The following is a 15,189-nucleotide window of genomic DNA, read 5'->3' on the forward strand; positions in this document are numbered from 1 at the left end:
TATGGTGCAGTGTGTGATGTATAGATGTGTGATGTATGTGGTGCAGTGTGTGATGTATAGATGTGTGATGTATGTGGTGCAGTGTGATGTCTGTGGTGCAGTGTGTGATGTATGTGGTGCAGTGTGATGTATGTCGTGCAGTGTGTGATGTATAGATGTGTGATGTATGTGGTGCAGTGTGTGATGTATGTGGTGCAGTGTGATGTCTGTAGTGCAGTGTGTGATGTATAGATGTGTGATGTATGTGGTGCAGTGTGATGTCTGTGGTGCAGTGTGTGATGTATGTGGTGCAGTGTGTGATGTTTAGATGTGTGATGTATATGGGGCAGTGTGTGATGTATAGATGTGTGATGTATGTGGTGCAGTGTGTGATGTATGTGGTGCAGTGTGATGTCTGTCGTGCAGTGTGTGATGTATAGATGTGTGATGTATGTCGTGCAGTGTGTGATGTATAGATGTGTGATGTATATGGTGCAGTGTGTGATGTATAGATGTGTGATGTATGTGGTGCAGTGTGTGATGTATAGATGTGTGATGTATGTGGTGCAGTGTGTGATGTATGTGGTGCAGTGTGATGTCTGTCGTGCAGTGTGTGATGTATAGATGTGTGATGTATGTCATGCAGTGTGTGATGTATAGATGTGTGATGTATATGTGTGATGTATGTGGTGCAGTGTGTGATGTATGTGGTGCAGTGTGTGATGTATGTGGTGCAGTGTGTGATGTATAGATGTGTGATGTATGTGGTGCTATGTGATGTCTGTAGTGCAGTGTGTGATGTATAGATGTGAGATGCATGTGGTGCAGTGTGTGATGTATAGATGTGTGATTTCTGTAGTGCAGTGAGTGATGTATAGATGTTTGATGTCTGTAGTGCAGTGAGTGATGTATAGATGTGTGATGTATGTGGTGCAGTGTGTGATGTATGTGGTGCAGTGTGTGATGTATAGATGTGTGATGTCTGTAGTGCAGTGTGATGTCTATAGTGCAGTGTGTGATGTATAGATGTGTGATATATGTGGTGCAGTGTGATGTCTGTGGTGCAGTGTGGGATGTATAGATGTGTGATGTATGTGGTGCAGTGTGTGATGTTTAGATGTGTGATGTATATGGTGCAGTGTGTGATGTATAGATGTGTGATGTATGTGGTGCAGTGTGTGATGTATGTGGTGCAGTGTGATGTCTGTGGTGCAGTGTGTGATGTATAGATGTGTGATGTATGTGGTGCAGTGTGTGATGTATGTGGTGCAGTGTGATGTCTGTAGTGCAGTGTGTGATGTATAGATGTGTGATGTATGTGGTGCAGTGTGATGTCTGTGGTGCAGTGTGTGATGTATGTGGTGCAGTGTGTGATGTATGTGGTGCAGTGTGTGATGTTTAGATGTGTGATGTATATGGGGCAGTGTGTGATGTATAGATGTGTGATGTATGTGGTGCAGTGTGTGATGTATGTGGTGCAGTGTGATGTCTGTCGTGCAGTGTGTGATGTATAGATGTGTGATGTATGTCGTGCAGTGTGTGATGTATAGATGTGTGATGTATATGGTGCAGTGTGTGATGTATAGATGTGTGATGTATGTGGTGCAGTGTGTGATGTATAGATGTGTGATGTATGTGGTGCAGTGTGATGTCTGTGGTGCAGTGTGTGATGTATGTGGTGCAGTGTGATGTATGTCGTGCAGTGTGTGATGTATAGATGTGTGATGTATGTCGTGCAGTGTGATGTCTGTGGTGCAGTGTGTGATGTATGTGGTGCAGTGTGTGATGTTTAGATGTGTGATGTATATGGGGCAGTGTGTGATGTATAGATGTGTGATGTATGTGGTGCAGTGTGTGATGTATGTGGTGCAGTGTGATGTCTGTCGTGCAGTGTGTGATGTATAGATGTGTGATGTATGTGGTGCAGTGTGTGATGTATAGATGTGTGATGTATATGGTGCAGTGTGTGATGTATAGATGTGTGATGTATGTGGTGCAGTGTGTGATGTATAGATGTGTGATGTATGTGGTGCAGTGTGATGTCTGTGGTGCAGTGTGTGATGTATGTGGTGCAGTGTGATGTATGTCGTGCAGTGTGTGATGTATAGATGTGTGATGTATGTGGTGCAGTGTGTGATGTATGTGGTGCAGTGTGATGTCTGTAGTGCAGTGTGTGATGTATAGATGTGTGATGTATGTGGTGCAGTGTGATGTCTGTGGTGCAGTGTGTGATGTATGTGGTGCAGTGTGTGATGTTTAGATGTGTGATGTATATGGGGCAGTGTGTGATGTATAGATGTGTGATGTATGTGGTGCAGTGTGTGATGTATGTGGTGCAGTGTGATGTCTGTCGTGCAGTGTGTGATGTATAGATGTGTGATGTATGTCGTGCAGTGTGTGATGTATAGATGTGTGATGTATATGGTGCAGTGTGTGATGTATAGATGTGTGATGTATGTGGTGCAGTGTGTGATGTATAGATGTGTGATGTATGTGGTGCAGTGTGATGTCTGTGGTGCAGTGTGTGATGTATGTGGTGCAGTGTGATGTATGTGGTGCAGTGTGTGATGTATAGATGTGTGATGTATATCGTGCAGTGTGTGATGTATAGATGTGTGATGTATGTGGTGCAGTGTGTGATGTATAGATGTGTGATGTATGTGGTGCAGTGTGTGATGTATAGATGTGTGATGTATGTGGTGAAGTGTGATGTCTGTGGTGCAGTGTGTGATGTATGTGGTGCAGTGTGATGTATGTGGTGCAGTGTGTGATGTATGTGGTGCAGTGTGTGATGTATGTGGTGCAGTGTGTGATGTCTGTAGTGCAGTGTGATGTATAGATGTGTGATGTATATGGTGCAGTGTGTGATGTATAGATGTGTGATGTCTGTAGTGCAGTGTGATGTCTGTAGTGCAGTGTGATGTCTGTAGTGCATTGTGTGATGTATAGATGTGTGATGTATGTGGTGCAGTGTGTGATGTATGTGGTGCAGTGTGTGATGTCTGTAGTGCAGTGTGATGTATAGATGTGTGATGTATATGGTGCAGTGTGTGATGTATAGATGTGTGATGTCTGTAGTGCAGTGTGATGTCTGTAGTGCAGTGTGATGTCTGTAGTGCATTGTGTGATGTATAGATGTGTGATGTATGTGGTGCAGTGTGTGATGTATAGATGTGTGATGTCTGTGGTGCAGTGTGATGTCTGTAGTGCAGTGTGTGATGTATAGATGTGTGATGTATGTGGTGCAGTGTGTGATGTATAGATGTGTGATGTCTGTGGTGCAGTGTGATGTCTGTAGTGCAGTGTGATGTCTGTAGTGCATTGTGTGATGTATAGATGTGTGATGTCTGTGATGTATAGATGTGTGATGTATGTGGTGCAGTGTGTGATGTATAGATGTGTGATGTATGTGGTGCAGTGTGTGATGTATAGATGTGTGATGTATGTGGTGCAGTGTGATGTCTGTAGTGCAGTGTGTGATGTATAGATGTGTGATGTATAGATGTGTGATGTATGTGGTGCAGTGTGATGTCTGTGGTGCAGTGTGATGTCTGTAGTACAGTCACTAGTAACTGTGACATTAAAGGTGTTTGATAGAGGGAAGGTTTCAAAAAATCATTATTCTTTATCTTAAAGAGGACCTTTCACCTGTATAAACTATGTTAACTGAGTATGCTGCCATATAGAGCGGCACCCGGGGATCTCACTGCACTTACTATTATCCCCGGGCACCGCTCCGTTCTCCCGTTATAGGCTCCGGTACCTTTGCTTTTTAAGTTATAGTAGGCGGGTCTTCCCTTGTCCTGTGGGCGTCTCCTTCTCCTAGGCTGCAGCGCTGGCCAATCGCAGCTCACAGCCTGGGAGGTTTTTTTCTCCCAGGCTGTGAGCTGTGCGCTGCGATTGGCCAGCGCTGCAGCCTAGGAGAAGGAGACGCCCACAGGACAAGGGAAGACCCGCCTACTATAACTTACAGAGCGAAGGTACCGGAGCCTATAACGGTAGAACGGAGCGGTGCCCGGGGATAATAGTAAGTGCAGTGAAATCCCCGGGCGCCGCTCTATATGGCAGCATACTCAGTTAACATCGTTTATACAGGTGAAAGGTCCTCTTTAAAGAGGACCTTTCACCAAAAAACATGTATAGAAACAGTTACATTACCTAACAGTGTGGCCCCCAGTGATGTATTTCCGATTATTATTTTTTCAGAGGACCCCCCCCCTTTCGTCCGCTGTGGTCTCCGGTAGTTCTGGTGCCTCATATGCTAATGAGGCCATTCGGTTCGAGTAGGCGGTGACTAGAATTTGTCCTGGGCGCGGTTTTCTTTTCCCTGGCTGTGAGCGCATCCAATGAGAGCGCCGCGCTCTTAGCCAGGGAGAAGGATCTCAAGTTTTCACGAGATTCGCGAGAACTTGAGCTTTTACACATCCCGTGGCATGCGCCATCTTGGAGTCCCCGGCGGAGAGGATCGCAGCCGCGGCATAGGCGGCAGCAGCAGCAGCATCCTGACAGTAAGTTTTCATAGCAGGCACATTCTAGTCAGTGGGCAAATTCTAGCCTACTCGAACCGAATGGCCTCATTAGCATATGAGGCGCCAGAACTACCGGAGACCACAGCGGATGAAAGGGGGGGGTCCTCTGAAAAAATAATAATCGGAAATACATCACTGGGGGCCGCACTGTTAGGTGATGTAACTGTTTCTATACATGTTTTTTGGTGAAAGGTCCTCTTTAAATTGCTTTGCTGATCTCAGTGGGTTTTGCCACCAATTTGGGCCCATATTAATTACTCCCCCCTTCAGCATGTAGTACCTAATGAAATAATCATATTCCCCTGCTCCCCCCAGCACTTTTCTAGTCTCCTACTTGTTTACTTCTAGCCAGGATACCAGTGGAGTGACATGTGGCGCTGTAGATGATAATGGCCTCAGCAGTGATGTGTCCCCAAGCGGCATGTGACCCAACAGTGACCTGCAGATCTCACTCCCAGCCCAACCTCTGAAGATTACATCTTGGACTCCTCTCCATGGTGGCTAGCACTGTGATCCTGATCAAGTTGTTCTCTGTCACATTTTTCCAGAAGAGGAGTGTGAAGATGAGCCCTTGGACTAATTAGGCCATTTTATCGATGCCATGCCATGTTTACCAGCGTCCAGATCATGACGTCAAATGAAGTGCACCAAACACACAGACATCAATAAAGTTTACATTTTATGCTGTCCTTCCTGTCCATAATGGATCTTTAGCATAAAGCATGCCGACCACTGCCCCAGCGACAAGTCATCTCACAGACTGTCACCCAGAAATGATTGTTTTCAATTACTTTTACAGAAAAAAACTGTATGGCAAACTGGGCTTCTGCATAGGGCTGAAGGGTTAAGGGGCAGCACTGAAACAGCTGCTGGGGATGGGGTTTTTCAGCTTTCTCCTCATTTGCTTCTCCTAAGAGCTTATTCATTACACCTTTGCACACATGAGGCCTGTGCATCAGTATTATCTGCATTTTATATATTAAAAGTGTCTTTTTTGGTGGGACAGGTGGCAACCCTGATTGTATGACCTGAGTGGCCACTACTGGATGCTTAACCCATTACTATAACTTTGCTGTGGAGCCATTTGGATTGCAGTTATGGGACGAACCTATGAATGCGGGAGACCAGTGAAGTATAATTTAGAAGACACTTTCTCTTAACACATTCATTGCCTTTAGAGAATTACTAGATGCCAAGCTGAAGCTTCTGGCAAATAACAGAAAAATGTGATAAATGCCCAAAAGAAACATGGCCGTCACAGCCACCAATCAGAGGAAATAACAGGCGGCGCGCAACTATTGGGTCTTCAACTTTGATCCAGCCAATCAGCGCCAGTTGTAGCCCAGCTGACCCCTGCTGTCGGCTGTGCGCATGCTCGCGGGGTGGAGAGGGTCATGGCGGCTGTCTGTGTGAGGGGGCTGTGTGTGTGTCTGCTGCTTGTGCTGAGTCTCACAGCGGCTGCGGAGGAGGAGAAGAAGAGAAAGAAGAAAGATGTCCGGGATTACAATGACGCGGACATGGCGCGGCTGCTGGAGCAGTGGGAGGTAAAGCGCTGAGACTCGCCTGACCCCTGAGCGAATGAAGGGAACGCGCGGGTTCTAGTCGTCTGATAGTCGTACTGAGAGTTGTGTCAGCAGCTGCACATTCAGCTGGTCACAGGAGGGTTAAATGGATGGGAGAATAATCAGTTCTGATGACTTGTGGCCAAGAACAGTCAGCAGCTGGGATCGAGGTATTACAGTACAGATTGCCAGTGCTCCATCATTCATCTTTGAGATGCAACTTCTGACATCCCCACTGATCCCAAAACTGGGACCCGGTTTCCCAGGGAGTATAGATCGCTGCCTGAACATAGACTGAAGGGGGATTTAAGCCTATGGCAGCAGTGGCCACGATGCAGACTAGCAGGTTTGCCCCCAGACAGCGTCTAAGGGCTCATTCACATGACCGTTTGAATGGGTGAGGGTCCATTCATTTCACTGTGTGCTGTTGTCATTCGTGGTTCCATTCCGTGGACCTGCAAAAAAGATACAGCATGTCCTTTTCGCGTCTGTTTTGTGGACGACAATAGGCATTTCTATAATGGGCCACTCGGGCGTCCTCCGTGTTTTGTGGATCTGTAATTTGTGGACTGCAAAACACGCTGCGTCTGAATGAGCCCTAAGCAGCCGTTTGACCTCCATTCTATTTGTGCCGGGACCACATGCCAGGATGATCTGTAGTCATACATTCAAACATTTATCACGTATCCACTGCCACTGTATAGGCGGGGTCCGCCTGCTGGGATACCCACCAGTCTGTAGAATGCTACCCTACTGCCCCCCCCCCCCCCCCCCCCCGTTCCTGTTCTCAGCTGTGATGGCGGGGTATCACCGCACTGGTAATTTGCTTCATGTTTCATTATGGAGGGCAGGGGTTGCCCACACTGGGTATAATTGTACTTAGTTCTCAGGTGATAACCCCACTCCCCTTAAATCAGTATATTTTCCTTAAAAGGGTTGTCCGGATTCAGAGCTGAACCCGGACATACCCTTATTTTAACCCAGGCAGCACCCGTGAAGTTGGCATTGGAGCATCTCATGCTAAATCGCGCAGGGCATGGGCTCTTTTATTTACAATAACACACTGCCGGGCGGGGGCTTCCACCCGGCAGTGTGTTCGGTGACGTCACCTGCTCTGATGGGCGTGCTTTAGCGCTGCCCTAGCCATTTTACTGGCTAGGGCAGCGCTAAAGCCCGTTGATCAGTGCCGGTGATGTCATCGGGCTTCCTGGCAGCCCCATGAAGAGCCCGTTTTGTCACGAGGAACTCCAAAAAATGTCTTTGCCCTGCCTCTGAACCCAGACAACCTCTTTAAAGAAAATCTGTTGTCTGTATATTTCTTGCTATTGTACAGATAAAGGTCCATTGACCAAAGCAGCACTAAAAATATTGTCCTTGTCAACTAATAGAAGCGATTCCAGAACACAGTGAACTTGGTTATGACAGGCTGCCGTCCATGTATACCCCTATATTCAAGTCCAGCCGGCACTACACCACGGCGTTCACGCTGCAACGGGAAGGAGCGAACCCCACATGAAATATTTGAAATCCCGGCAACAGTGTCTTGCTTCCAAGTGTCTTCCTTTATTTTATTGTCATAATTCATCCAATATGACGCTTTTCGGCACAAAGCCTCTATCAATCAGAATACATAATCAAGACAAGCACATACTTGTAGAATTAAATCAGCTACCGGCGGTATCCGGGTCAGCACGAATCAACATCAAGGTTTCACTTTATACAAAACATAAACGGGTAAGAAACGGATACTATGCTATCCATTGAGAAGATCAGCGGGACAATGAAGTCTATGAAAAATATATAATAACAGATCAGTGATACTTCCTACAAACATGCAATCTCATAATCTCCGTAAAAAAGGACGGGGTTCCTGCGAGCCGGCTGACTTGCTCCCAGAACTGGAAGAATAAAATCCATGCTTGAAAAATCCTTTATTCTTCCAGTTCTGGGAGCGAGTCAGCCGGCTCGCAGGAATCACATCCTTCTTTTTTCCGGAGAGGCGGCCGGCGCCCAGCGGGAGGAGGCGTAGGGCGGGCCGCAAACACCGGCGGAACAACTGCGATGAGATCGAGCCAGGCGGTACAAACCCGCTCCCAGGTATGAATGACTCACTTGTTATAAACGTGTCATCTAAAAGTTTTGATCCCGAACAGATGAGGGTATTGCAGAAAGGCTTGACATTTAGTCCAACTACTGACTTTGACAGTTTCCAATTTGATGTTGATTTGCAACAGTTTTTCCGTAAAATTAGATTGAAGGCCAATTTTGCTGAACCTAGATCATTGGCTAAAGTAATCAGTGAAAGAGAGGATGTGGTGAAGGGACAATTGAGCCTCACACATTCATGCCACCAAGGACATACCATCCAGTGGAAACATATGTACAGTTTGTTTCTAAAGAAGCCGAGAAACTGTTACACTCCATCACGGGGTGACTTGCAGATGACACATACTATTACCACACAGGAGAGAGCAGCCATCAGAGTACTAATGGAGGATAAAGCCTTAATTTTAAAACCCGCTGATGAAGGGAGTTCCATAGTGGTTATGGACAGAAATAAATATATAAAGGAAGTAATGCGCCAGCTATCTGACACAGAAACCTACGAGGTGCTGCAGAGGTTTTCTCCATTAAAGAAAAAATCATTAAAATGGTGGATTATTATAAACATGAGGGTGTCATTGATGAGCGGCTGCATAATTTTCTGATCAATCAGTCACCTGTTACTCCAGTATTGTATATACTTCCTAAAGTGCACAAAACACTGGTGGACCCCCCTGGTCGTCCTATTGAGGCTTCAGTGGACTCAATATTACCCCCCTTATCTATGGTATTGGAGAACATCCTGACCCCGTCGATTACGAATACACAATCTTTCTTATTAGACACATCTCATTTCTTGAGGACAATTGTGGACTTGGGCTCCGTTCCTCCAGATAGCTGGCTGGTGACCATAGACGTCGTGAGCCTTTATACGTCAATAGAATATGAAGTAGGGATTAAGGCTGTTGCTGATTTATTAGGAACCAGTGACTACTCGGTTACACAACAGGAATTATTTCTACAAATCTTGTGTCTGGTTTTGTTTGAGAATTATTTTATGTTTGAAGATGCTTATTATTTGCAGCGCCGTGGGACCGCGATGGGGTCGAATGTGGCCCCACCCTACGCTAATGTGTTTGTCATCTTTTGAAGAATTGCACATATATAATACTGAGCAGTATCAGGGTTAATATCCTGACATGGAAAAGATTTATTGATGACTATTTTTTGCGTGTGGTATAGATAAAGGTATGGTGGCTCACTCCGTTTATAGCTGTAGATGGGTGCTACCAAGCCTTATGACTCACCCAGTCATAGGAAAAAATGGAAGTATGAAAAATAGAAAGGCTGAGCACTCTCCACCTGGACCAGACAGAGATATAGACACAATGGGTGATGGTGACAATATTTATTACACCTAATGCAGATTCAATAATTAAAATATAAAATACTAAAACAATGGACAGATACTAGAACGATAAATAACACTCTAAATAAGAACAGCTAGGAATATAAGCTGCATAATAAATGTAAAAAACATGCGGTAAAATTACATAAGGTGGTATAAAAAATGAAGGTGCTGTAACGGATTCCAATGGCATAAGCAGCCTTTAAAAATAGATAAAATCGATTTAAAATTCGATATACTGAAGAATCGATGGATATTCGCCAATGAAATGTTCAGTACTTATTCGAATAGAGATCTAAACGAAATTCGATAAATTCGATTAATTTAAATATATTCGACAGATATTCACATGAATAGGATGCAGTGATTGCACTGCTCAATGACTCTCTATTGCCGTCTGACTAGAGCACACCGTGGCGTCCCACGTGGCTGACCGTGTCAGATCCGGCGGTACCTGGTTATGGTGGGTCAGCTGGAGTGGTTCAAGCAGATTTGCAGTCCCCGACGTAGAAATCCTCCAGTGGTCTTCCCAACCTGCACAGGTATGGCAAATAAGTAGATAGGAATTTCGCAGGACCCAGGTGGTTTTAGGTCGAAGTATTCACTATATGCCAGATAGTCGAAGTCCAGATAAAGATCCAATTCCAGGATGTGGGGGTCAGAGTATATTCATCAGCTGATGTGCAGGTCTTTGGAGTAACCAGACGCGTTTCGGGGTCTTTTCCTAGCCCCTTCCGATTAAATTAATCGAATGGAATTTATCGAATTTGGTTTAGATCTCCTATTCGAATAAGTACTGAACATTTCATTGGCGAATATCCATTGATTCTTCAGTATATCGAATTTTAATCGATTTTATCTATTTTTAAAGGCTGCTTATGCCATTGGAATCCGTTACAGCACCTTCATTTTTTATACCACCTTATGTGATTTTACCGCATGTTTATACATTTATTATGCGGCTTATATTCCTAGCTGTTCTTATTTAGTGTTATTTATCGTTCTAGTATCTGTCCATTGTTTTATATTTTAATTGTTGAATCTGCATTAGGTGTAATAAATATTGTCACCATCACCCATTGTGTCTATATCTCTGTCTGGTCCAGGTGGAGAGTGCTCAGCCTTTCTATTTTTCATACTTCCATTTTTTGCGTGTGGGCTTGGCCACAGGAGACCTTTTTCTTTTTTTCTTTTCTTTTCTTTCTTTTTCTTTTTCTTTTTCTTTTCTTTCTCCACCTGAACAATGCATGCAAAGGCTTGGAATTTACTATCACTTTTGATAAACAAATGGTGAGTTTCTTGGATACTGTGGTTATAAAGGATGAGTTCGGTCATCTTTCCATGGATCTATACAGGAAAAATACAGATAGAAATAGTATTCTTTACTACACTAGTGCTCACCGCCCTTCACTTAAGAGAGCAATACCGAAGTCCCACTTTCAGCGCATCAAACGTTTAGTATCTGACCCAGGGCAACAGTACCACAGGTTAGAAGAGATGACCGACAGGTTTACTGAGAGGGGATACCCCAGATCAATTCTAGATTACAATCTACCATTACAAAAGGGAAACGACAAAGAATAACATTTATACATAAGCTTCATCCGTATAATGCAGGTTTTGATGTAATGATCAAGAAGCATTGGCATATACTAACCAAGGCATATCCTGGTGTGGAGGAATTTAGAAATCCTCCCTTGATCTGCAATAAAAAGAACCCTAGTTTTAGGGATAAATTGATACATGCGGATCTGGGTAGCCCGAAGAAAACAATGAAACAAAGCACATTTGGAACAGTGAGAAAAGGCACCTTTCCGTGCCTCCATTGTTTCTAATGCTCTCACATTATAAATGGTTCAGAATTTCACCATCCCCACACGGGACAAGCCTTTAAGGTGTGAAGGGGTTTTACATGTGTGACTCCACAAATGTTATCTATATGATAAAATGTCCCTATATAGGGGAAACAATGCAAGCTGTAAGAGATAGAATAGGGAAACATAAATCCACTATAAGAACAAAAAACGTACTGCTGTCGTTGCCCTATCATTTTGATTAATGAGACCTACTGTGTCACCGCTGAGATTTCAGGTGCTTGAACAAATAGAGACCAAGAAGAGAGGGAGATATTAAGAAGCTGTTACGTAGAGAGGCTTACTGGATTCCCACCTTGAACACGATGCATCCCAGAGGTTTAAATCGTGATTATGAGATTGCATGTTTGTAGGGAGTATCACTGATCTGTTGTTATATAATTTTTCATAGACTTCATTGTCCCGCCGATCTTCTCAATGGATAGCATAGTATCCTTTTCTTACCTGTTTATGTTTTTGTATAAAGTGAAACCTTGATGTTGATTCGTGCTGACCCGGATACCGCCGGTAGCTGATTTTGTTACCGGTATATAGGTATGTGCTTGTCTTGATTATGTATTCTGATTGATAAAGGCTTTGTGCCGCAACGCTTCCTATTGGATGAATTATGACAATAAAGGAATACACTTGGAAGCAAGACACGGTGGCCGGGATTTCTTCAAATATAGTACATGTATACCCAGCAGCCTTTCCGTCATCATGTGGATAGGAGACCGAAATCTCTCCAATTCCATTCATTATTAACAAGGGGTTGCTTCAGGGGCGCTCCGTGAATGCTATGTGTAGCAGCAGCGGTATCACAGCAGAACCACAAAGACTGCCGCAAATGGAAAGGCAATGTTTTAAATACTTATGATACTGCGCTTTGGGACGTGTTGAGGTTAATATACAGGTATCACAGATGAGCTATATCTATGCACATGGGTATACATCAATATACAAGTATTCAACTGGCTTAGCCACTATACCTGAAATGTAGGCTCCTGTTTGTACGCTGATACTCTTACTCGTGCTCCCGTACTTGGTGCAGAAGTTTTGCTTTCCTGCAGTCAGTGATTGTCCATTAGGTGTGTGTTATTCACCGGATCATCGATGCTGGAATCCAGAATCAGTCCAGGTATTGTGTAGCTTGGCGTGCTGCCTCATGCCCCGGCCGGTGGCGCGATGCTACAGCAGGTGGAGGTTTACACAGAAAGTGATTAGCGCTCGCTCGGAGCTGTGAGTGACGTCACTGCAGCGGTCATCAATGACCACCGGTACCAGGTATCTCTTCTCCAACGCGTTTTGAACAGACTCTGTTCTTCCTCAGGGAGTAAGAGTATCAGCGCACAAACAGGAGCCTACATTTCAGGTATACTGGCTAAGCCAGTTGAATACTTGTATATTGATGTATATCTATTCATTATTGTTCTCCTCTTCCTCAGAAAGATGATGACATAGAAGAAGGCGACCTGCCCGAACACCAAAGAAAACCTGCCCCAGTAGACTTCTCAAAGCTTGATCCTAAGAACCCAGAGAGCATCTTGCAGGTAACCAAGAAGGGCAAGACTATAATGATCTTTGCAACTGTATCTGGAAACCCAACAGAGAAGGAGACGGAGGAGATTACAAGCTTGTGGCAGGGCAGCCTGTTCAATGCCAACTATGACATCCAGAGGTAAGTGGATGAGTTTATAGAGGTCCTTAGGATTTCTGAGCATAGCTGTAGCTTCCGTGCACTGCAAGAGAAGCTACTGAGACACTGGTGCACTAGCTCGCTGCACTTTTTACTGGCCACCTGGTGGTTGGCGCCTAGTCTCATCTCACCTTAGGAATGGCAGGATTGGACATCCCCTTTAAGCCAGTCAAAATAACCGTGGCTACATCTGTATTAGTTCTTTTGAGCCAGAGGCACCAGGGTGGCCTCATTATTTAATATTGGGGGTTAACTTTACTTATGGTGGACTGATGACAGAGGCATCCTATTTTTGAAGGAAAATGTTGAGAAATACCCGAACGTGATTTTAATAAACTTACTGCTAAGGCTAGGTTCATATCACCGTTTCGTTTTCCATTCTTCTGATCCATCCGTTATTTTAAACAGGAGAAAAAGTCCCCCATTCAATACTTTTTCTTCCATTTAAATTAACGGATCTTGGATGGAAATGGACTGAAAAAAACAGGTGAAAAATTAGCATAATGGATGCTCAAAATAAAGGAGGTTTAAAAAAAAATATTTTTTTTTGCTATTGATATGTCAGAAGAACGATAAATGAAGCAGCATGGGTCTGCGGTGCGGAACAGAGGCACGGAAGCACTACAGAGTTGAATGGGTCTGCATCAGTCTACGGCAACCACACGGATGGTGCCCGTGCATTTGGGGATTGCAAATTGTGGTCTCCAATGCATGGAACGGTGGGCACACATGTGCATAAGGTCTAACAGATACATTGTAGCAAATGCGGTTTGTGGGCAGGACTAGATGAGGACCAGTTTTTCAGCTTTAGTTTCTGATGACAGCACAAGTGTAACTATTTCTTTGGTTCACTGTAGGTTCATTGTGGGACCAAACAGAGTGATCTTTATGCTACGTGACGGTGGCTATGCCTGGGAGGTGAAGGACTTCCTTGTGGGTCAGGACAGGTGTGCAGATGTGACACTCGAAGGACAGGTGTACCCGGGCAAGGGAGCAGATGGCAGTACTAAAACCAAAAACCAGAGCAAACCGGAGAAAAATAAGAAAAGTGACAGCAAGAAATCAAAGTCATCCACGGAAACAAACAGAGCATCTGCTGCCAAGGAGGATTTATGACCGTGCCCTGATGTTCAGACTCTAAGGACAACGATGCGTTTCTTACAGCTGTACAGCAATATGTGGACAGGTCTTATGTGGCTGATTATTCAGAATCCAGGATTAATCTTACAGGGCATCAAAAACGGCAGAGGCTCGCGACAACCAATTGAATATCACCACTAAGGCTTTCTACATATGTTGCGGATTACGTACGTTTTTTCAGCATGGATTCCCGTGCGGAAAAACTGCTGCATAGTACAGTACCAGCAAAGTGTATGAGAATAGACAAATCTCACCTTGTTTATTTTCTGCTCGGAAATTGACCTGCTGTGCGGATTTGCAGCATGTTAATTATGTTTGCAGTTTTAACTGTGGATCTCACCCTTTTCAAATGAGTGAGATCTGCGGCAAAACTGCACTTTAAATTCGCACGAAAAAATACGATCAGAAACTGGGGTTTTGGGTGCAGAAACGCACAGAAAGCCACATAGAAATCTGTGCGGCTCTTCTGCGTGTTCACACGCACTAGTTATGCAGGTACCCTAATGCTGGCTAGTAAATGAAGGATGTGGTTTGATGTGCTATAGGCAGCTGCTCCAGATTTCACAGGTTAAGGGTCCATTCATACGTCCGTGGTGTATTGCGCATCTAGAATACACCCAGCCGGAACCCCCATAGAAATGCCTATTCTTGTCTGCAATTGCGGACAAGAATACAACTGCGGACCGGAAGATCGGGGCCGCGCTCCGGAATTGCGGATGCGTAGAGCAAACAGTGTGCTCTCTGCATCCGTTCCTGCCCCATTGAGAATGAATGGGTCCGCACCTGTTCCGCAATTTGCAGAACGGATGCGGGCCCATTCTACGGACGTGTGAATGGAGCCTAAAGGGTAACTATACCTACTGTATGAAAAAGCGAAGGCGCAGAACCGGTACTTTGGCTTTCATCAGCTCTGCTCTGCTTTTCGGGCACATGAATACAGATCCCTTATACTTTCTGTGGATCTTTACTCAACACATGC

The 15,189-nt window shown here is 44.6% G+C and overlaps 1 protein-coding gene across 1 annotated transcript; it reads left to right on the plus strand.

Moving 5' to 3' along the window:
• Window positions 1–5,883: 5,883 nt before the first annotated feature.
• MESD (mesoderm development LRP chaperone) lies at window positions 5,884–14,901 on the plus strand. Its single transcript, XM_040414143.1, has 3 exons — window positions 5,884–6,052; window positions 12,820–13,052; window positions 13,928–14,901. The coding sequence occupies exons 1-3, from the start codon at window positions 5,903–5,905 to the stop codon at window positions 14,184–14,186; spliced, it is 642 nt and encodes a 213-aa protein (XP_040270077.1). The 5' UTR covers window positions 5,884–5,902; the 3' UTR covers window positions 14,187–14,901.
• The last annotated feature ends 288 nt before the right edge of the window (window positions 14,902–15,189 follow it).

This window comes from Bufo bufo, chromosome 1 (assembly GCF_905171765.1).
Source record: "Bufo bufo chromosome 1, aBufBuf1.1, whole genome shotgun sequence".
Lineage (NCBI taxonomy): Eukaryota > Metazoa > Chordata > Amphibia > Anura > Bufonidae > Bufo > Bufo bufo.

Bases quoted from the DNA above. Each gene is read 5' to 3' on its own strand.
- MESD (XM_040414143.1), top strand. From the start codon at position 5,903: ATGGCGGCTGTCTGTGTGAGGGGGCTGTGTGTGTGTCTGCTGCTTGTG. The intron at 6,053-12,819 runs GTAAAGCGCTGA...CCTCTTCCTCAG, and splicing joins GGCTGCTGGAGCAGTGGGAG to AAAGATGATGACATAGAAGA. The intron at 13,053-13,927 runs GTAAGTGGATGA...GGTTCACTGTAG, and splicing joins GCCAACTATGACATCCAGAG to GTTCATTGTGGGACCAAACA.